Here is a 23959-nt window from a genome sequence, read left to right as displayed (position 1 = left end):
AGAGAGAGAGTGGAGAAGGGGCAAAGAGAAAGGGAGATACAGGATCTGAAGCAGGCTCCAAGCTCTGAGCTGTCAGCACAGAGCCTAACATGGGGTTGAATCCATGAACCATGAGATCATGACCTGAGCTGAAGCTGGACACTTAACTAACTGAGCCACCCAAGCGCCCCTATCATGTTCTATGTTAAAATGTTCTAAAGTTTGGATCTGTGTCTATTTTCTGTATGACACCTAGTAATGCCTAAATACATGTTCATATTATTTTAATGTTATTATCAAATTATGTATTACAAATTCATTTGCTTCTTTCAAGAAAATCAGATGTAATTAAAAATTTATAATAGAAATGATATGTCAAAATTTAACACTGTGTATTACATAAAAATCAAATGATACGTCTCAAATATATTCCCAATGGATAGGAAAAATGGCTAGAAGAAAATATGCTAAAATGTTAAGTGGATGCTGAATAATGAGTTATGTTTTCCTGCTTTATATTTTTCTAATTCTTGTAAATTCTTTTACTCTAGTGAAAGCTAGTTGTACTTATTTTTCCCACCCAGTTTATTATTTAAAAAGACAATTTTCATTATAAAAGGAGCATATAGTCAGTATTTCATTTGTACATTATCATTAAAGGAAAAAAAGCCGGCGATGCCGAGGTAGTAACAAAGAATGAACAGTAGACACTATCCATGTGCTGTAAGGGAAGCAGTTGTTAAAACTAAAGGGCAACAAAGACATCTTCTGGACATCATAAGAACTGCAGAGTTGCTTTTTGAACAAAGGATCTTATTTTCACCTAAAAGTAACAGTTGTTTAGAAATCACACATTAAGAAGTATAAAATCAATCTGTATTAGGTTTGAAATTTTAAGCATTACATGATTAAATCAAAAACATACAGCATTTGAAGAAGAAAAGATACAAAATTGTTGCAAACACATTGGAATTAGTTTCCAAAATATCTTTAAGCCTGTTTCTAGATAGATTATAAAATACAAATATTTTAGTAAAGGTTTCTTTTCATGTAAGGAACATCTAAAATAGTATGAAAACTACGTGCAGTGTTGAACCAGTACTTAGAAAATTTTAGTAGAATAATTCATGAATTGTAGAGACCATTTATATCAAAATATGATTGGCAATTTAGTCATTAATTTAAGGAACTGTATTTAATAAAACAATCAAATTCAAAACCATATTTGATTGGTTTGTGATGTGCCCTAGTACTATGCAGCGTAACATTTTAGAAAATTTATTTCCAGGGAAATAAAATTATTAAGGGTCTCAAATTTAAAAGTGTCTACTCAGTTTGAACATATGTTCTTTTTAGCCTCAAACTGCTTGTACAATTATATCACTATGGGTACAATTAACACATTTTGTATTTGAAATAGTGCTTTTTCATTCTTAGAGCATGAATGCGCTGTTGCACCTGCAGTTAGCCACCTTCAGGAAGTACTACTGATGCCCATAATTTGCATCTCTAAACAATTTTTAGGATAGATCTGGCCTAAGGGTACTTCCCCCCCATTGTAGTCCTAAAAAACTAGTTTGTAATTCAATGAGCAAAGCTCAGCTTGCCATAGTAATAGCTGTGTTTGGTAAGAAATGTATACTTTAGTTTTAGGTAACTCCAAATGAACAAATATTCAACAAATAAAATATGCGAACTTACTAGAATTACCTTTGCTTAGTATCTTCATATGACAGGCCACAATAAGGGTTTGTAACTAAATGCTTCCAATATCAGCATTGAATATTTGATTCTCTGGACTTTGTTTTATGCCACTTCTATCTTTTCAAATTGTATAATACAATGGTTCATGATTTTTCTAATATAGAAATTCAAATGAACAATTAAGATAACCATAAAGAAAGTTGAAGAGAGGTGATATTAAAATAAAATTCAACCAAGGTGACAGAAATTATCATCATATGGAAATGAAGTGCGTCAGTAAAATAAGTAACATGGTTATCATATATATTTTTTCACCAGCACTGTCTGCTGATTTTTGTACAACTGCTAAACAGAAATAAGTTTCTTGGTGTATATTCATTTCTCTTTAGGCAGTTACATTCGATTTGATCTTGGAAAGTGGCTGCCAGGAATTCTGTCAGAAGTAAAATATTTATAAGTTAAATAATAAGACTTATTTTCTTAACGGATCAGCTAATTTAAGGTAATTCTGCAGTAAATAACTTCTGTATTTATACGTGTTCAATTTCAAAAAGACAGTACAATAGAGAAAATGATCCTATTTTTGGGCATTTAAGAATCAGGTTACCCTGATATCTATCCTGATAATAGAATAGGGAGGAAGTCAGTACAGCAAGAGCCAGGCCTACTAGATCTACTGCTGAGTAGGTCACTAATAGACGAACTGGAGCTTGGCTCCAAAGAAGCTGGGGACAGGTGATAACTGGAAATCTAGGCGGACAGGTGTTTAACAAAGTGAATTCTTCAAGAGAAGTAGCGGGTTCTTAGGCACTGAGCTGGCCTCCAGGGCTAGGGTCCAGACTGGAGGAGAGGCACGTGGGAACTACAAGAAGAGTTTTGAAGAATCTACAAAATTCTTGGTGTTTTGTGATTTCAGAGTTGAATTTATGTGTTGTTCAAAATGTAAGTGAACTGCTTTGCATATTTAGTGAGAAGTGACTTCAGAGAGAATACAATTACAATTGTTTATTTCAGTGTTCCCTCATGGAAGCATTAGTCGAGCACTATTCTACCTTGATAGCCATGTCTAAGTCTTTTTGAATTATGATGTAGATATACTGGACTTTCGGAAAGGTTTTGTGAATGTGGGAGAAGAAGCCTTATGCTATCTGACAGTTTCCCCAGCTCTCAGTAAATAAATAATAGTATATAATAATGTTTCCTATTTTTATACATGACTAGCAAATTTGGGGAGGTTTTTTTTTTAATGATGAGAAATGATATTAAAACACAGGATAGTTTTACCTTCCCTCATCTGGGTTGCTCTGGTACATCTGTGCAGTTGGAGATGCCATATTCTGATGTGATAAAAGAGACGGAGAGAGATTTATCCCTCTGAGTTGCCGAAAAGCTATTTCTGCATGGATACTGCGAGGATTATTTGTCAGAATCCCTGCATTCTTGTTTTTTTTGTCTGAAATTAGAAATTGTGAGACAATGAGAAGCAGTAAGTAATAAAATGAGTTAAGTAACAAAGCTTGGTTTCCCTTCAGCTGAATAGAATTGGAATATATTTCTAGCACTCAATGCTACCTAAATTTCTGAGTTAGTGAATCTATTTGATTATTTCTAGATAATTTTAAAAAATATTAATATCTAGAGCTGTGTGCTATAATCAATGTACAGACAAAGTGACCATAATTTTTCAAAATAAAAAGTGGGGCAATATAGCCAGAAGATAGGAGAGAAATTATAAGACTCTTAAAGAAAAACTTAAAAAATAGTCACAGACAAATCTTAAAGACAGATCTGAGAGGGATGTTATGGAGATGAATCCAGGATTGAACTAGAGCCAGGAAAAAAAAAGATACTGATGCCATTCCCAAAGAGGACATTGTGCTGTTAAGGAGGCTAAAAATTTGCTATGTTCTATTTTACTGATAGCTATATCTATTGGACAAAAGCATAAAAGTTCTCACTGTGACTAAAATCTTGAAGCCACTTAGTATGTAGAAGTATGAAAAATAAGTTAAGCAAAAAAAAAAAAGTAACATCTTAACAATAACATCTTGGGTTTCTTTTAACTGAGTTTCTTTTTGAAATAATCACACAGAGCAATCTACTATTCTTGGTAGGCTCTTAGATCATTTTATAAATTCATGATGTTCAGTTCCAAGCAAAGTGGGATGTTACAAGGAATGGAAGAGGTGATCCCTGACAGGAGTGGCTACCCCCAGTTTCACCAAAAAGATAGCCAGTGAAGATCTGGAATTAGGGAATAGGTTTCATCTAAGCCTGAATTAAAATGTATATAATAGAAGAAACCATTTCCATGCCTGTCCTTTTAATATACGTCCTCCTTTCAAGCTCTACCTCTTGAGACTTATCTCTAGTATGAGCTGCATGGTTTACTTGTGGTTTCAAGGATAAAATATGATCTTCTCTTTGTACCCCAAGAATGTGTTGGCACAGATATTTTTAAACCTCTGATTTCTACTTTTAGCAGGATGTACAAAAGAATTGGTTTTAGCAGTTATTTGCTATGAAATACATAAAATGAAACAAAACCTTTGAAATAAATAATTCAGAAAATAACTGGGCAAGTATCACAAAGTTCACATTAGGAGCAAATGTTTAGTTACAACATATTAGGAGTGGAGCAAAACCCCGAAATACTATTGACTCTCAAATCAGAATGGCCACTTGAAACTTGAACAAACATGCAATCTTAGGAACTATAAATTTAAAAATGTAATTTTAAGTAGTATTGGAAGTAATGTGAGATTTTTTTTTTCAAATGAAGTGTTTGCTTTTACATTCATTCTGAAACTTTTTGTCAAAATACCTTCAGCTTCAGGAGTTAAGATCCCAAGTTCAGATCCCAAGTAATGGCTAAATCCACTAGGCAGAATTACATTTGTTATCTTTATGGGAGGAGCTTTCACTTGGCCAAATGACCCTCCATCCACTGGAGAGTTGGTAACAGGAATGAGCTACATAATAAAATAAAAATAAAATAATAAAATAAAACCAGTTAAGAATCTCCAAAACTCAGATCAATAGATTTAGTCCTTACTACAAGCCCCACTTGATAATCAATTTAAAATTCTTTAGGTCAGGAGTTATATGCCTAAACTGAGTTGGTATAAGGCAGAAATGGAAACAGTCTTTTGATCTCTTAACTTCCCTCCGAACCTTATGTTCTATCTTTTCAGATTGTACTGTACTCATCAGTAGTGTGATGGCATCTCCCCCTCTCCAAAAGATTTCAACAAGGTAAGTGTAAAATTAAGAAAATGAGAATTAAGCTTTTTCTCCTTTGTAACATTTCTTTCTTTTCTTTCTTTCTTTCTTTCTTTCTTCCTTTCTTCCTTCCTTCCTTCCTTTCTTTCTTTCTTTTTTTTTTTTTACCAAGCAGGAATTTCTAGATGGTAAGAATTATATCTTTGACATCTTTATATTTCTCACATTACCTCATCAGGTGTCTTGCAGTTAATTAGGTTTTCAAAAACAAGTAAATAAGTGGGGACTAAGAAAAGCATCTTATAACAATCACTTTTAATGAATGTGCTAACTCTCTAAATGGTGTTTACATTTTAAGTTACTTGAGGATTAAGAGGCTTTTAGAAGAATTTCAGGAATCAGCAAACAGAGGAGAGAAGTATTTTAGGTTGGAAACTCTTAGTTTCCCTAGAAATTTATGCTTGCTTTGTCTTCATTAAGACTGACCTTGTTTATACTTTAAAAATATAAATTCTGAATAGATGATTCAACTTATTTAGAGATATAAGTGTTTGCCATTTGCGTAAAATGGCCAGTTTCCCTGTTTTAATAAGTGTTACCAAGAATGCAGCTTTGTAATGAGCACTAAAGTATCAGGCTTTTCACTAAAGATATTCAGTCCCAAATTCCCTAACTAATTCCTTTGTAGAGTTTCTTCCCACCACTAATCTAGAAGGTTGTCAAATCTTCTGAAACCAAAAGGACGAAAATGTTTTGGTTTAAGGGACAACTTTAGAGTTAATTTTTCCTTCTTTACTTGCTGTTAAAAAAGAAAAACAGCAGTAACTGAAAGAAAAATAAATTAGACTGAAGTGATAAACTTGAAAAGGATTCTGTTTTTGTGTCTTCTGAATAACTAAAAGAAATGATGGCTCAATTTTAGCCTAGCCATGAAAATAAGCATTGGTATTGACTCTTGAAATAGATTTCTCTGAGGCACTTGGCTGGCTCAGTTGGAAGAGCATGTGACTCTTGATTATGAGTTCAGGCCCCACACTGGGTATAGAGATTAGTTAAAAATAAAGAGGAGCCCCTGGGTGGCTCAGTTGGTTAAGGGTTATGAGTTCAGGGGTTATGAGTTCAGGCCCCACACTGGGTATAGAGATTAGTTAAAAATAAAGAGGAGCCCCTGGGTGGCTCAGTTGGTTAAGGGTCGACTTTGGCTCAGATCTTGATCTCACCATGTGTGGGTTCAAGCCCCATGTCTGGCTCTGTGCTGACAGCTCAGAGCCTGGAACCTGCTTTGGATTCTGTGTCTCCTCTCTCTGCCCCTCCCCCACTTATGTGTGCATGTGTGCGTGCTCTCTCTCTCTCAAAAATAGATAAACGTTATAATATTTAAAAAATAAACCTAAAAAAGGATTTCTCTAAAATAAAGACTTTGAATATCTCCTTTATCTTATTAACCATGTATAGATGAATCAAAAAGTGATTTTTAAATAAAATGTTTACATGTAGAATAAGTGGAAAAATAATTAAATTCTTATATATGACACTGATTCAAATGGCAACACTACATGTCTAGATTCACTCAAGACATATTATCATATCATATATAGTAATGGGAAAAATCTGAATTCACTATATGAAAAATAGAAAAGAATAACCAAGAAGCAAACCCTTTAGTGAAATACTTATCCACTAGAATTCTAGTCTGTGTATTTTTTCTGCCATGAAACTAATAAAAAATATATGTAGAAATTAGGATCTTTAAAGTTGTTCTAAGTGATTTCTTATATGTAATTTGGTGAATTTATATGTAATTTTTCAAATTAGCCAACATTACCTTAAATGCAATTTATAAATTTTAATATGACAGTTTTTATAGATCTCTCACTGAGACCAATGTGGTTTGGGAGGCAGAATAACGCCGCTCCAAAAGATGTCCACATCCGAATCTCCAAAACCTGTGAATACATTACCTTACATGGCAAAAGGGACTTTGCAGGCATAATTACATTGGATTTTCAGGTGGGGAAATGATCTTGGATTATCTAGGTGGTCTCTGTATAATCACAAGAGTCCGTATAAGAGGGAGGGGAGTCAGAAGGGTAAGAGACAAAGATGTACAGATGGAATCAGGGGTGGAAGCGATGCTATTGCCGGAAGAGGACTGTGAACCAAGGAATGCAGATACCTTCTAGAAGTTTGGAAAGGCAAAGAACAAATTCTCTCCTCAAGCTCCAGAAGGAATGCAGAACTAACTGCCTGTGTTTAGCCCTGTAAGGCCAGTTTTTGGACTTCTGACCTGCAGAATTGTAAGATAATACATTTGTGTTGTTTCAAGCCACTAAATTTGAGTAATTTGTTACAGCAACAGTGGGAAACTCAAGTTTCCTTTAGTTTTCCACTTCTGGAAGTAAGAAATTACTTACTCCGGGAATATAAAATAGAGAAAGGGAAAGGAGCCTTACATCACTGACCTAAATTTTTATTGCTCGCTCTCTTTTGAAAGACTGGGACCTGTGACAGTAATCTCAGTGGATCATATTAGATGGTGTTCTTTCTTAGTATACAAATTAGTAGCTAAGACTTTTTTTCACAAAGCATAATTTTTAAAACAATTTTTGTAGATATAACCTACAAATGAACCAACCTCCTTTGCCTAATGTAGATAATCTTTATTAACATTGTACAACTTTAAGTCCTGAAGGTCTCTGTGTCTACTTTGACCTATAATAGAAGCTCCTTTGTTAACCAGAAAAAGTCAAGGTTAATGAAAAAAAATCAGGGAATAACTAAGAATTATATGTATAATTCATGTTTGATTTTTAAATCTACTTAAAAATTTTTAAGTTGATTTTTATTTATTTTAAGAGAGAGAGAGAGCAAGAAGGGGAGGGACAGAGAGAGAGGGAGGCAGAATCTCAAGCAGCCTCCCCACCATCAGTGCAGGGCCCCATGCAGGGCTTGAATTCACACACATGAGATCATGACCTGAGCCGAAATCAAGAGGCAGATGATTAGTGGACTAAGTCACCCAGATGCACCTATTTTTAGACATGAAACATAAATGTACATGTACTCATCAATCTTGTGATGAAGGGGTAAGGTCTTTTCTGTAAGAACCCCTTGATTTATATTTTATCTGATTGTTCTTAGATAAATCCATCCTTAAAGTTTTGCCTACAATTTCCAGTTTTGGTTTCTTTAAAGTAGTAAGAATTTAAAGACATGTGGAGAAAATTTGAACACCAAAACTTTTAAAATAATTTCCCCACATATTGTGTTTGAATTTGTGTATTTTTTTCTCATATTTTACAAGATTTTTCTCCCAACCTACTTGACACTGTTTGTCTGTGTATGTGTGATTTGCTCTTTATCCAGATTTTCCGAAGTACCCCATTTTGATTTTCATAGAAATACCTAAGTAGTAATTTAAAATTTGCATTTAGAGCATATCTGTTTATTTAAGATAAGAGAACTCACATATAAGTTTTTGACCAAACAGCCAGCTCTTGATAAATGTGTAAATCTACTGCTGAAGGCAGAAGTGGGCTGGAGAAGAGCCTTCTAGTATCAAACTTCCAGTGTGCTCTGGGAATTGATTTTTTTTTCAGAAAGGATGGAGAGTGCTGGGTAATCTATTGATTATGTGAAAGCATCTATGGTAATCTTTTCTTTTCAATATGAGTTTCAAAGGTAATATTTGTTAACTGACTGATGTCCTTGCTCTGTGGCTTTCATTCACTTTGAAGGTTCACTTACCTGCTTAACTGGCCCACCCTAGTCTAGGTTTTCATAATCTCTAAAAGCCTCTTAACTGGTTTCCCTGCTTCCAGCTTCTTCTTTCTCAAGCCTTGCAAAGGCACAGCTCTAATAAGGTTACTTCTTTGTTCAAAAACCATAGCTTTTCTGTGTTAAGTTTAGTCTTTGCAGGATGGTCATGAAGAATCCTGGTGGCCAAAGACAGAATTTCCTAATGGTATACTTTGTGGCTTCTCTCTCTAAACTCTTTCATGTCATGGTCAGATACCTTTTTAGGGTTCATGGGTAAAAGGTGCAATTATTCTGGATGACAAGAAAAGAAGCACACATGTCCCTTGTTAGATGAACTATATAGTCCAGAGTGTTGAGGTCAGAACTCCTTCCTTCCCTTCCTATCTGCTAAACTGAAAGAGTTTGTTAGTTTCTGTTTATAGAAGTGATACGTTATAGTTTTGTACCATCTAGTATTATCTCACATATTGAGCAAGAGGCACACAGATTTTATTTTATTTTATTTTTAATATTTATTTATTTTTGAGAGAAAGACAGAGAGAGCAGGGAAGGGGCAGAGAGAAAAGGAGACAGAGGATCTGAAGCAGGCTTCTCACTGTCAGCACAGAGCCCAAAGCAGGGCTTAAACTCGCAATCCATGAGATCATGACCTGAGCCAAAGTCGCATGTTTAACTGACTAAGCCACCCAAGCACCCCATGACTTTAAATAAATATTATTTTTTTAAATTTCTGAGAGAAAGAGACAGCGTGGGCATTGGAAAGTCAGAGAGAGAGGGAGACACAGAATCCGAAACAGGCTTCAGGCTGAGCCAGCTGTCAGCACAGAGCCCGATGCAGGGCTCCAACCCACAAACTGTGAGCTCATGACCTGAGCTGAAGTTGGATGCCTAACCGACTGAGTCACCCAGACGCCCCAAATAAATTTTCTTTATATCAAACTACATTATTAGAAAAAGGAGCTTCCCTGAAATTAGTGTGTATGTATATGCTCTATTCACTAGATCACGGTGCTTTTTGATAGTAATCACTAAAATAGATATTAAAATGGTCTACCAAAACATCATAGCCCAGGGGCACCTGGGTAGCTCAATCGGTTAAGTGTCTGACTTCGGCTCAGGTCATGATCTCACGATTCGTGGGTTCAAGCCCCCCGTCAGGCTCTGTGCTGACAGCTAGCTCGGAGCCTGGAGCCTGTTTCAGATTCTGTATCTCCCTCTCTCTCTGACCCTCCCCTGCTCACGCTGTCTCTCTCTCTCAAAACAAAACAAAACAAAAACAAAAAACAAAAAACAAAAACCATCATAGCCCAGATTTACCCAATAAATTGGTTTTAATTTGCTAATAATTATATATTTTAAAAGGAAAAGTATAAATAATAGAAGTATTACCGAAGTTTTCTTTGCTTGGAGTTCAGAGAAGTGAAATTCAGCTTTTGCCCTATCATCTGAATTCACAGGAATTCCATCTAACATCTGTAAGTTAGGCAGCCGAAATATGAGCATGTGGCGATGTAGTGTTTTTCTACAGATCTGAAAAAAGTTGAAAATAACAATTTATTTCTTTAAAAAACCTTTTATTTCAAAGATTAACCTTTATAGAGAAAGAAATTTAACATAGGTACCAAAAATGACAGATAATAGCTAATGTGTAGTGTTTGATGATACAAATATGAGCTCCCTTTTTGAAAGATTTCTCAATTCCTTGTTATATTAAATGAAGATTAGAACTTTTTTTTTAACTGAGACTACTATTTAGAGGTTTAGTCTCTCTTTAGAGTGTATAATATTGCTCGTTAACTATAGGCAATCTCAATTCATGAATAGGATTATGCTATAAAAATTAATTCATAAGTAATTTCTTTGAAACTTACATGGTATTTTCCCATAGGCTCTGTCCAATTGAATTCAATACACACCTATTGGACTGTATGATCCCTCCCTTCACAGTTTGTCAGTCTACTCTGAAAAATATTTGCATGTGTACGTAAGAAGGTGTATAGGATGAGTTAACATAGTAGGCCTGATACTTATCTTTAGAAAGGTCTGCTTGCAAGGATAGCTCTTGACTATTATTTGGTGCTTGGATTTTGGAAGTGTTCCCACCATTCCTTAACTGATTAAAGGCAGTTCACTGTGCCTAGACTGCTTACACAAATGATATGATTTATACTCAACTTGCTTTCCTTCTGGGAGTCTAGAGTTTTGGTATGTGGTACGCATAGGGTCCTTATGTAACCAGCTTCCAACAAAATTCTTGAATGCTAAGTGTAGTGGAATTTCCAGGGTGGAAACATAAACACATGTTGCTGCATTTTTGTTGCTGGGTGAAGAGTGTTACTGTGTGACCCCTCATGGGAGAGAAGGGGCATAAGGAAGCCTACTTATCGATTCTTCCAGACTCTGCCTGTGTCTTTTTTCCTCATCACCTGGCTGTGAATCCTCACTATGTCGTTGTAATAAATTATAGCCACAGGTACAATTATATGCTAAGTTACTTGTGTCCTTTTAGCAAATCTCTGAATGTGGGGGTGCTCTTGGGGGACTGACGGCAAAGAAAAAGTATATAGCACTGCTTGTGATCATGAAGAAGAGACAGAAAGAAACACATTTTCATCAAAGGGGAATGAATAAACAATTTATTATTTTTTTGAGAGAGAGAGAGAGAAAGAGTATGAGTGGGGGAGGGGGAGAAGGGCAAAAAGAGAGGAAGACAGAATCTCAGGCAGGCTCCATGCCCAGTGTGGAGCCTGAAGCAGGGCTCTATCTCATGATGGTGAGAATAAGACCTGAGCTGAAATCAAGAGTTGGATACTTAATTGACTGAGCCACTCAGGTACACCAACAATATATTTTTTCTAATGTAGTGTATACACATACATTAATGGAGAGACATCTCTAAGATATACAATGAAGATTTTAAAAATGGACCACATTCTAGGCCAGAAAGAAAGTTTCATAAATATCAGAAGATGTAGAGACTGTCTCTTCTGATTAAAACGCAGTAACAGAAATAAAAGACAAAAGGATAACAAAAAACACCTCATAGGCTTGAAATTCACACACACACATACCCCTCTCAATAATCTATGGAATAAAGAAGAAATCTTTTGGAGAGTAGATTTTAAGAAATAAAGAACAGGAAAAATACTACATATCAAAACTTTTAGCTGCTGCTAAGCAGTATTTTGAAACCTAAAACTTTATTCAGTTAGAAAAGTGTTAGAAATTAATGAACTAGACAGGCTACTTAAGAATTTTTTTAAAGTAAATTCCATTTTAACAATATTTGTTCTTCTGATCCATGAGCATGGGATGTTTTTTTCAAATCATTGTGTCATCTTCAGGTTCTTTCATCAGTGTTTTATTGTTTTCAGAGAACAATATTGTTTTCAGTCTTTCATCTCTTTGGTTAGATTTATTCCTAGGCATCTTATCATTTTTGCTGCAATTGTAAATGGGATAGATTCCTTAATTTCTCTTTCTGTTGTTTCATTATTGGTGTATAGAAGTGCAACAGATTTCTGTGTATTGATTTTGTATCCTGTGACTTCACTGAATTCATTTCACGGTTCTAGCAGTTTTTTGGTGGAGTTTTTCAGGTTTTCTATAGAGAGTTATCATTTCATCTACAAATAGTGGAAGTTTTACTTCTGCCTTGCTGATCTAGATTCCTGTTATTTCTTTTTGTTATCTGATTGCTGTGGCTAGGAAATCTAGTACTACGTTAAATATCAGTGGTAAGAGTGGACAGTCCTGTCTTGCTCCTGACTGTGGAGGAAAAGCTCTCAGTATTTCCCAATTGAGGATGATATTGGTTGTGGGTTTTTCATAGATGGCCTTTTTTTATGTTGGGGTATGTTACATCTAAACCTACTCTGTGTAAGGTTTTTATCATGAATAGATGTTGTACTTTGTCAAATACTTTTTCTGTATCTATTGAAATGATCATATGGTTCTTATCCTTTCTTTAATTAATGTGATATATTTCTAAGTATTGAACCACCCTTGTGATCCAGGAATGAATCCTACTTGATGGTGAATTATTTTTTTTTAATGTACTGTTGGATTTGGTTTGGTAGTACTTTGTTGGGGATATTTGCATCTATGTTTATCTATTTTTTTTTAAATTTTTAACATTTATTTATTTAGTTTTTTTAAATAGTTTATGGTCAAGTTGGTTTCCATAGAACACCCAATGCTCATCCCCACAAGTGCCCTCCTCCATGCCCGTCACCTCACTTCCCCTCTCTGCCACTCCCATCAGCCCTGTTTGTTCTAGCATTCAACAGTCTCTCATGGTTTGCCTCCCTCCCTCTCACCAATTATTTTTCCCCTTCTTCTCCCCATGGTCCTCCGTTAAGTTCCTCCTAATCCTCCTATACGTGCAAACATATGGTACCTGTCCTTCTCTGCCTGACTTATTTTGCTCAGCGTAACTCTCTCAAGGTCCATCCATTGTGCTACATATGGCCAGATTTCATTGTTTCTCATCGCCATGTAGTATTCCATGGTATAGATAAACCACATCTTCTTGATCCATTTGTCCATTGACGGACACTTAGGTTCTTTCCATGTTTTGGCTATTGTGGAGAGTGCTGCTATGAACATTGGGGTACATGTGCCCCTATGCATCAGCACTCCTGTAACCCTTGGGTAAATTCCTAGCAGTGCTACTGCTGGGTCCTAGGGGAGTTCTATGGTTAATTTTTTGAGGAACCTCCACACTGTTTTCCAGAGGGGCTGCACCAGTTTACATTCCCACCAACAGTGTAGGAGGGTGCTCGTGTCTCCACATCCTCACCAGCATCTAGAGTCTCCTGATTTGTTCATTTTAGCCACTCTGACTGGCGTGAGGTGGTATCTCAATGTGGTTTTGATTTGTATTTCCCTGATGAGGAGGGATGCTGAGCATCGTTTCATGTGTCTGTTGGCCATCTGGATGTCCTCTTTGGAGAAGTGTCTGTTCATGTCTTCTGCCCATTTCTTCACTGGGTTGTTTGTTTTTCGGGCGTGGAGTTTGGTGAGTTCCTTATAGATTCTGGATATTAACCCTTTATCTGATATGTCATTTGCAACTATCTTTTCCCATTCCGTTGGTTGCCTATTAATTTTCTGGGTTGTTTCCTTGGCTGTGCAGAAGCTTTTAATCTTGATGAGGTCCCAACAGTTTATTTTTGCTCTTGATTCCCTTGCTTTTGGGGATGTGTCAAGTAAGAAGTTGCTGCGGTGGAGGTCAAGGAGGTTGTTTCCTGCTTTCTCCTCTAGGGTGTTGATAGTTTCCTGTCTCACGTTCAGGTCCTTTATCCATTTTGAGTTGATTTTTGTGCATGGTGTGAGAAAATGATCTAGTTTCATTCTTCTGCATGTTGCTGTCCAGTTCTCCCAACACCATCTGTTAAAAAGGCTGTCTTTTTTCCATTGGATATTCTTTCCTGCTTTGTCAAAGATCAGTTGGCTGTATACTTTTGGGTCCACTTCTGAGTTCTCAATTCTGTTCCATTGGTCTATGTGTCTGTTTTTGTGCCAATACCATACTGTCTTGAGGATGACAGCTTTGTAGTAGAGGCTGAAGTCTGGGATGGTGATACCTCCCGTTTTGGTTTTATTTTTCAGTATTACTTTGGCTATTCGGGGTCTTTTGTGGTTCCATACAAATTTTTGGATAGTTTGTTCTAGTTTTGAGAAGTATGCTGGTGCAATTTTGATTGGAATTGCATTGAATGTGTAGAGTGCTTTAGGTAGTAATGACATCTTAACTATATTTATTCTTCCTATCCATGAGCATGGAATGTTTTTCCATTTCTTTGTGTCTTCTTCAATTTCCTTCATAAGTTTTCTATAGTTTTCATCATACAGATCTCTTGTATCCTTGGTTAGGTTTATTCCGAGGTATTTTATGGTTTTTTGTGCAATTGTGAATGGGATCAGTTTCTTGATTTCTCTTTCTGTTGCTTCATTATTGGTGTATAAAAATGCAACCGATTTCTGTACGTTGATTTTGTACCCTGCAACTTGGCTGAATTCTTGGATCAGTTCTAGTAGGCTTCTGGTGGAGTCTGTCGGGTTTTCTATGTAGAGTATCATGTCATCTGCGAAGAGTGAAAGTTTGACTTCCTCTTTGCCAATTCTGATGCCTTTGATTTCCTTTTGTTGTCTGATGGCTGATGCTAGGACTTCCAGCACTATGTTAAACAACAGTGGTGAGAGTGGACATCCCTGTCGTGTTCCTGATCTCAGGGGGAAAGCTCTCAGTTTTTCCCCGTTGAGGATGATGTTAGCTGAAGGCTTCTCATAGATGGCTTTGATGATGTTTAAGTAGGTTCCTTCTATCCCAACTTTCTCGAGAGTCTTTATTAAGAAGGGATGCTGTATTTTGTCAAATGCTTTTTCTGCATCTATTGACAGGATCATATGGTTTTTATCTTTTCTTTTGTTAATGTGATGTATCACATTGATTGATTTGTGACTATTGAACCAGCCCTGTAACCCAGGAATGAATCTCACTTGATCATGGTGGATAATTCTTTTTATGTGCTGTTGCATTCGATTTGCAAGTATCTTCTTGAGGAATTTTGCATCTGTATTCATCAAGGATATTGGCCTGTAGTCTCTTTTTTGCTGGGTCTCTGTCTGGCTTGGGAATCAAAGTGATGCTGGCTTCATAGAATGAATCTGGAAGTTTTTCTTTTATTTCTATTTTTTGGAATAGCTTGAGAAGAATGGGTATTAACTCTGTTTTAAATGTCAGGTAGAATTCCCCAGGGAAGCCATCAGGTCCATGGCTCTTATTTGTTGGGAGATTTTTGATAACTGATTCAATTTCTTCACTAGTTATGGGTCTGTTCAGATTTTCTATCTCTCCCCATGTGAATTTTGGTAGTGTGTGTTTAGGAATTTGTCCATTTCTTCTACGTTGTCCAATTTGTTGTAATACAATTTTTCATAGTATTCCCTGATAATTCCTTGTATTTCTGAGTGGTTGGTTATAATAAGTCCATTTTCATTCATGATTTTGTCTATTTGGGTGCTCTCTCTTTTCTTCTGAGAAGCCTGGCTTCTCATTTTTGTTTGTCATTTTTGTTTATTTTTTCAAAAAAACCAACTTTTGGTTTAATTGATCTGTTCAACTGTTTTTTTTTTTTTTATTCGATATTGTTTATTTCTGCCCTGATTTTTATTATTTCTCTTCTCCTACTGGGTTTGGGGTGCTCTTGTTGCTCTCCTTCTAGTTCCTTTAGGTGTGCCGTTAGATTTTGTACTGCGCTTTTCCTAATTTCTTGAAATAGGCCTGGAGTGCATTGTACTTTCCTCTTAGGACTGCCTTTGCCGCATCCCGTAGAGTTTGGATTGTTGTATTTAATTTTCATTTGTTTCCATATATTTTTAAATTTCTTCTCTAATTGCCTGATTGGCCCGTTCGTTCTTTAGTAGGGTGTTCTTTATCCTCCATGTTTTTGGAGGTCTTCCAGACTTCTTCCTGCAGTTGATTTCAAGTTTCATAGCATTGTGATCTGAGAGTGTGCATGGTATGATCTCCATTCTTTTATATTTATTGAGGGCCCCTTTATGTTCCAGTATGTGATCTATCTTGGAGAATGTGCCATGTACACTTGAGGAGTGTCTCAGGATGTAGAGTTCTATATATGTCTGTCAGATCCATCTGGTCCAATGTGCCATTCAAGTCCATTGTTTCTTTAGTGATTTTCTGTCTAGTTGATCTATCCATTGCTATAAGTGGAGTATTAAAGTCCCCTGCTATTAGCACATTCTTGTCCATAGATTGTTTCTGTTTGTGATTGTTTTATGTATTGGGTGCTCCCATATTCAGTTTGTAGACATTTATGATTGTTAGCTCTTCCTGATGGATAAATCCTGTAATTATTATATAATGCCCTTCTTCATCCTTTGCTACTGCCTTTACTTTAAAGTCCAGTTTATCTGATATAAGTGTAGCTACTCCAGCTTTCTTTTTTTTTTTTTTAAATGTTTCATTTATTTCTGAGAGAGAGAGAGAGACAGTGTGAACAGGGGAGGGTCAGAGAGAGAGGGAGACACAGAATCCGAAACAGGCTCCAGGCTCTGAGCTGGCAGCACAGGGCCCGACATGGGGCTCGAACCCATGAACGTGAGATCATGACCTGAGCTGAAGTCAGATGCTGAACTGACTGAGCCACCCAGGTGGCCCTACTCCAGCTTTCTTTTGCCTTCCAGTAGCATGATAGATATTTCTCCATCCGTTTACTTTCAATCTGAAGGTGTCCTCAGGTCTAAAATGAGTTTCTTGTAGACAGCAAATAGATGGATTTTCTTTTTTTAATCCATTCTACTACCGTATGTCTTTTGACTGGAGCATTTAGTCCATTCACATTCAGTGTTATTATTGAAAAATATGGGTTTAGAGTCATTGTGTCCTTTGTAGGATTCATGTATGTGGTGGTGTCTCTGGTACTTTGTGTTCCTTGCAACATTTCCCTTATAGAGTCCCCCTCAGGATTTCTTGTAGGGCTGGTTTAGTGGTGATGAGTTCTTTCAATTTTTGTTTATTTGGAAAGACTTTTATATCTCCTTCTATTCTGAATGACAGGCTCGCTGGGTAGAGGATTCTTGGCTGCACATTTTTTTTTGTTCATCACATTGAAGATTTCCTGCCATTCTTTTCTGGCCTGCTAAGTTTCAGTAGATAGGTCTGTAATTACTCTGATAGGTTTCCCTTTGTATGTTAGGGCCCTTTTATCCCTAGCTGCTTTCAGAATTCTTTGTCCTTATGTTTTGCCAGTTTCACTATGATATGTTGTGCAGAAGATTGATTCAAGTTACGTCTGAGGGGTGTTCTCTGAGCCTCTTGGATTTCAATGTTTGTTTCCTTCCCCAGATTGGGGAAGTTCTTAGCTGTAATTTGTTCAAGTACTCCTTCAGCGCCTTTCCCTCTCTCTTCCTCTTCTGGAATTTCTATGATACAGATATTGTTCCGTTTGATTGTATCACTCGGCTCTTGAACTCTCCTTTGTGTTCCTGGGTCAGTTTGTCTCTCTTTTTCCTGGCTTCCTCTTTTTCTATAATTGTGTCTTCTAATTCGCCTGTTCTCCTCTCTGCCTCTTCAATCTGTGCACCGGACACCTCCATTTTATTATGCAGCTCATTTATAGCATTTTTTAATCCATCAAAACTATTTTTAAGCTCCATAGTCTTTGTAGCAATAGCTTCTCTGATATCTTCCATGCTTTTTTCAAGCACAGCGATTTTATGACTTTTTTTTTTTGACTATTTTTTATGACTATTGTTCTAAACTCTTTTTCAGTTATGTTGCTTATATGTGTTTTGAGCAGTTCTTTAGTTGTCGTTTCTTCCTGGAATTTCTTTAGAAGAGAGTTCTTCTGTTTTGTCATTTTGGCTAGCTTTCTGTCCCTTGTTAGTTTTAAAAGCTTGTTATGCACTCTGCACCTGCAAGTGCAGGAAGTGTTCTTTTAATGGTGTCTCTTGGTATCTATTGTTGAGACTTTGGTTATTTTATTTCCCAACTCCTCGTGGTATTTGGGACTCTCCACCATGTGTACTTTGGCTTGTTTCTTGTGGTAGCCCTATGAGGTTGTTTTCTCAGCAGACTCTGTCTCCTTTTCCTGCCAAACTCCTGCGGTTCAGTGTCCTATGGCTTCAGGCCTTCTCTGTTTGAGAGGTGGGGGTGAGCAAAATGTACGGAGCTCCCTACTTCTCCACTATCTTGCCTCCTCCACTATTTATTTTTGAGACAGAAACACAGCATGAGCAGGGGAGGGGCAGAGAAAGAGGGAGACATAGAAATTGAAGCAGGCTCCAGGCTCTGAACTGTCAGCATGGAGCCCAGTGCGGGGCTCAAACTCATGAACTGCAAGATCATGACCTGAGCTGAAGTTGGTTGCTTAACGGACTGAGCCACTCAGGCGCCCCTATGTTTATCTATGTTTTTCAGAGATATTGAAGTGTAGTTCTTTTTTGTGTATGGTGTTTTATCTGGTTTTGATATCTGGTCCAGGTAATGCTGACTTCAAAAAATGAATTTAGAAGTTTTAATTTCTTTTGTATTTTTTGGAATAATTTGAGAAGAATAGGTACTAACTCTTCTTTAAATGTTTGGTAGAATTCCCTGTGAAGCTATCTGGTCCTGGACGTTTTGTTGGGAGTTTTTTGATTACTGATTCAATGTCTTTGCTGGTTATTGGTCTGTTAAATTTTTCTATATCTTCCTGTTTCACTTTTGGTAATTAATATGTTTCTAGAAATGTATTCATTTCTTTTAGGTTGTCCAATTCCTTGGCATATAGTTTTCCATTAGGTTGTCTAATAATTGTATTTCTGTGGTGTTGGTTGTCATTTCTCCTCTCTCATCTGTGACTTTATTTATTTGGGTCCTTTCTCTTTTCTTATTGATGAGTCTGACTAAAGGTTTATCAATTTTATTAATTTTTTTCAAAGAACCACCTCTTGGCTTCATTGATATGTTCTATTATTTCTTTAGTTTCTATATCTTTTATTCTGCCCTAAACTTTATTTTTTCCTTCCTTATGCTTGCTCTGGGCTTCATTTGTTGTCCTTTTTAGCTCCTTCAGTTTAAGGTTAAGTTGTTTATTTGAGATTTTTTTTTCTTGCTTCTTGAGGTAGACGAGTGTTGCTGTATACTTCCCTCTTAGGACCACTTTTGCTGCATCCTGAAGATTTTGGACTGTTGTGTTTTCATTTTCATTTGCTTCCATGTATTTTTAAAATTTATTTTAATTTTATTTTTTTACTTGACCCACTCATTGTTTAGTAGCATGTTATTTAACTTCCATTTATTTGTGGTTTATCCAGATTGTTTTTCTTATTGTTGACTTCTAGTTTCATAGTGTTGTGGTCAGAAAAGGTGCATGATATAATTTCGATCTTACTGAATTTTGTGAAGCCTGTTTTGTGGCCTAATATGTGATCTATTCAAGAGAATGTTCCATGTTCACTTGAAAAGAATATGTATTCTACTGTTTTAAGATGGAATGTTCTGAATATATCTGTTGAGTCCATCTAGTCCAGTATATCATTCAAAGCCATCTTTCCTTGTTGACTTTCTGTTTAGATGATCATGTCTATTGATGTAAGTGGGTTGTTAAAGTCCCCTACTATTATTGTATTATTATCAGTTAGTCCTTTTATGTCTGTTATTAATTGTTTAAATAGTTGAGTCCTCCCATGTTGAATGCATATTTACAATTGTTATGTCTTCTTATTGAATTGTCTCCTTTCTTATTATATAGTGCCCTTCTTTGTCTCTTGCTAAAATGTCTATAATAATCAAAGCAATATGCATTTTAATACAGTTCATATCAAAATACCAACAGCACTTTTTACAGAGCTAGAACAAACAATACTAAAATTTGTATGGAACCGCAATCTTGAAAAAGAAAAGCAAAGCTGGAGGCATCACAATTCTGCACTTCAAGTTATATCACAAAGCTGTAGTAAGCAAAACAGTATGGTATCATATGTTCTAAATGTCGACATATAGATCAATGGGACAGAACAGATAACTTAGAAATGAACTCACAATGGTTACAAGTTAAGAACCATGTGATTAATTAATCTACAACAAAGCAGGAAATAATATCCAATGAAAAAAGACAGTCTTTTTAATAAATGGCTTGAGAAAACTTGACAGCTACATGCAAAAGAATGAAACTAGACCATTTTCTTATACCATACACAAGAATAAATTAAAAATGGATTAGAGACCTAAATGTGATACCTAAAACAATAAAAATCCTAGAAGAGAACACAGGGCAGTAATTTATTTGACATTGCCCATACTAACTTCTTTTTAGATATGTCTCTTGTGGCAAGGGGAAAAAAAACCAAAAATAGACTAATGGGATTACACCAAAATGAAAAACTTCTGCACAGCAAACAACCAATAAAACTAAAAGAGAGCCTACTGAATGGGAGAATATATTTGCAAATGACATATCCTTTAAAGGGTTAGTATCTAAAATATACTTATAAAACGTATAAAACTCAACACCCAAAAAACCAAATAATCTAATTAAAAATGTGCAGAAGGTACAAAAGACATTTTTCCAGAGAAGACATATAGATGGCCAACAGACACATGAAAAGATGCTGAATATCTCTCATCAAGGACATGCAAATCAAAACCTGTTAGAATGGCTAAAATGAACAACACACAAAAAAACAGGTGTTAGTGAGGATGTGGAGAAAGGGGAACCTTCTTGCACTGTTGCTGGGAATGCAAACTGGTCAGCCACTCTGGAAAACAGTATGGAGATTCCTCAGAAAGTTAAAAATAGAACTACCTGACAATCCACCAGTTGCACTACTGGATATTTACCTAAAGAATACAGAAACACTAATTCAAAGGGATATATGCACTTCGATGTTTATAGTAACATTATGTATGATAGTCAAATTATGGAAACAGACATCGATTCATTCATCAATTGATGAATGGATAAAAATGTCACACACACACACACACACACACACACACACACTCAAACACGACTGGAATATTACTCAGCCATAAAAAAGAATGAAACCTTGCCATTTGCAATGACATTGATGGAGCTAGAGAGTATACTGTGAAGTGAAATAAGTCAGTCAGAGAAAGATAAATACCACATGATTTCACTCATCTGTGGAATTCAAGAAAAAAATAAGCAAAATGTTATAAAGAGAGAGAAGTATACCAAGAAACAGACTTTTAACTATAGAGAACAATCAGATGGTTACCATAAAGGAGATGTGGGGGGGAATGGGTCAAATGGGGATGAGGATTAAGGACTGCACTTGTAATGAGCATCAGGGGATGTATTTAATATTTAAGTGTGGAATCACTATATTGTACAACTGAAGCTAATATTACACTGTATGTTAGCTAGCTACAATTCAAATAAAAACCTAAAACAAAAGCTGAACCACAGAATCAGTATTATGCTAAAAATAGTTTTAATAATAATGTTAAAAATGTTTAAAAAAGTAAATTCCAAGAAACTAAAAGAGGGAAATAATTAAGGGTTGGACTTAATGAAATAAAAAACAAATAAACCATTTGATAACTCCAAAACATGGCTCTTTGAAGATATTAATACAATAGACAAATCTTTAGCAAGACTTATCAAGAATAAAAGATAAAAAGAAAAGGCAAATTTGGGTATTAAAAAGTGACAAAACACAAATATAGAGAACATTTTAAAAATTCAGGAGAGTATTATATAACAATACATTTAAAATTTATAAAAAAAGACAAGTTTATGGAAGAATATAACTTCTCACTACTGACTTTTGAAGAAATAGAAAACATGACTAGATTTATAGCCTTTAAAGAATTTGAATAAGTAGTTTAAAATCTAACTTCAAAAAATATGGAGCCCAGATTCTTTTAGAGATACGATGTAATTATCCTTCAAGGAACAAATGAGTGAAATTTTTCCTACAGAAGCTAATTTGTAGACTAGCAAGAGAGAGAGAGAGAGAGAGAGAGAGCTCCTAGTTAATTTTATGAGGCAAGAACAACCTTGATGAATTTAAAAGAATAACATAAGAAGATAAGTATAGGATAACTTTACTTATTTTCATAAACAAAGATATACTACATGAAATATTGGCAAACTGAATCCAGCAAAGTATAAAACATGACCAAATAGTATTTAGCCCCCAGATTAATGACAGTTTAACGCTGGAGTCTATTAATGTAATTTACATATTAACAGATTAAAGAGAAAAACTGAATTGCCAAATAGTCAAAATACAATGACCATTCATGATAAAAACAGGTAGTAAACTGGAATTAGAAAGGAGCTTCCTTGGGGTCCTTGGGTAGCTCAGTTGGTTGATCGTCTGACCCTTGGTTTTGACTCAGGTCATGGTCTCATGGTTCCTGAGTTGGAGCCCTACACTGGGCTCCACGCTAATGGTGAGGAGCGTGCTTGGGATTCTCTCTCTCTTCCTCTCTCGCTGCCCCTCCCCCGCTTGCACTGTGTCTCTCAAAAATAAACTTAAAAAAAAAAGGAGCTTCCTTAAAATGTTCAAGATTATTTATCCAAAACGTATAACAAACTCATATTTAATAGTGACAATTTAGAAGCATTTCTTGACGTCAGTAACCTACTATCAGTGCTTTTATTCAACACTGTACTAGAAGTCCTAGTCAACATACTAAGAAAATAAAAAAACATGAGGATTGGAAAGAAATGATAGTCATTATTTGTAGATAATGAGAGTCTACAGAGAAAATCCAGCAAAATTAAAATACATTAGAACTAAAAAGAGAGTTCAACAAGGTTCCTGGATAAAGAATAACATGCAAAAATCAGGACCATGCAAAAATCAGAGTTGCTGTACTCCAGCCACAAATAATTAGTAAAAAGAATTGTTCAAAATAGCTATTAAAACAACAGAAAAAATCAAACCATAGATGGTTAAAACTTTTAGGAGAAAACTATAAATTTTATTGAAGAACATAAAATAAATGTGGGGACATTCATGCTTATGAGTGGGAAGCCTAAATACTACAAATACTTTCTTGGTGGAAATAGCTCTATGATGCACTAGTGGGCTCTCTCAGCCCCTTCACTCTTCTACCAAGACGAGCAGAGTGACTTAATTGATAAACCTGGGAAGATTAAACTGGGCATGTTTAGCTCTTGTCTTTTCTGTCTTGGAAAGGAATTTATTGCTAGGAGAATGCCCTATCCTCGTATGTGGAAAGAATTCACTCAAGCATTTCCTTTTACTGGGTGCTCAGGATCTCCTATTTCTGGGATCTGTTAGCACAGCCAATTGGCTTTCTTGTGAAGCTAAGCAAAATATTTTCACCTCTCCCCAAATTAATGTATATATTCAATGCAATTCCAATTAAAATGTCAATAAGACTTTCATATAACTTCAAAAGCTGTTTCCTTAAACTCCTAGGAAGTGTAAAGGGCCAAGAATAGCCAAGACAGTGAAGAAAGAAAAAGAGAAGGAGGAAGAGAAGGCAAATTGGAGGTGCTTATTCTCCTAGACACCAAAACTTAATATAAAACTTTGATAACTAACAAAGTATAATATTGGTACAGGGATTGACAATAGTCTAATGAATACAACACAGAATCTGGAAACAGATCCTTTTATATATGACAATGGCAGATTATATTATAGCCAGTTGTAATAGGACAGTAGTCAATAAATTGTGTTTAGACAACTGACTGTACATATAGAAACATAAAAAATTCTCACATATAAAAATTAATTATATACAACTATAAGTAAATTAACTGATAAATTAGAAAAGTAA

General features: G+C 35.7%; 1 protein-coding gene across 1 annotated transcript in view; it reads right to left on the bottom strand.

Moving 5' to 3' along the window:
• Positions 1–1960: 1960 nt before the first annotated feature.
• LRRC9 (leucine rich repeat containing 9) overlaps positions 1961–23959 on the bottom strand; it is a 118212-nt gene continuing 96213 nt past the window's right edge. The window contains exons 30-33 of the mRNA XM_039240754.1: positions 10054–10194; positions 4508–4655; positions 2968–3136; positions 1961–2116 (exon numbers count right to left, since the gene is read on the bottom strand). Of these exons, the coding sequence (XP_039096685.1) occupies positions 2077–2116; positions 2968–3136; positions 4508–4655; positions 10054–10194 (498 nt within the window). The 3' untranslated portion in view covers positions 1961–2076. The remainder of the gene's footprint in view (positions 2117–2967; positions 3137–4507; positions 4656–10053; positions 10195–23959) is intronic.

Source organism: Hyaena hyaena, unplaced genomic scaffold, assembly GCF_003009895.1.
Source record: "Hyaena hyaena isolate Hyena2069 unplaced genomic scaffold, ASM300989v1 scaffold_181, whole genome shotgun sequence".
Lineage (NCBI taxonomy): Eukaryota > Metazoa > Chordata > Mammalia > Carnivora > Hyaenidae > Hyaena > Hyaena hyaena.
Note: the sequence above shows the minus strand (reverse complement) of the source record. Positions and strands in the feature narration are given on the sequence as shown.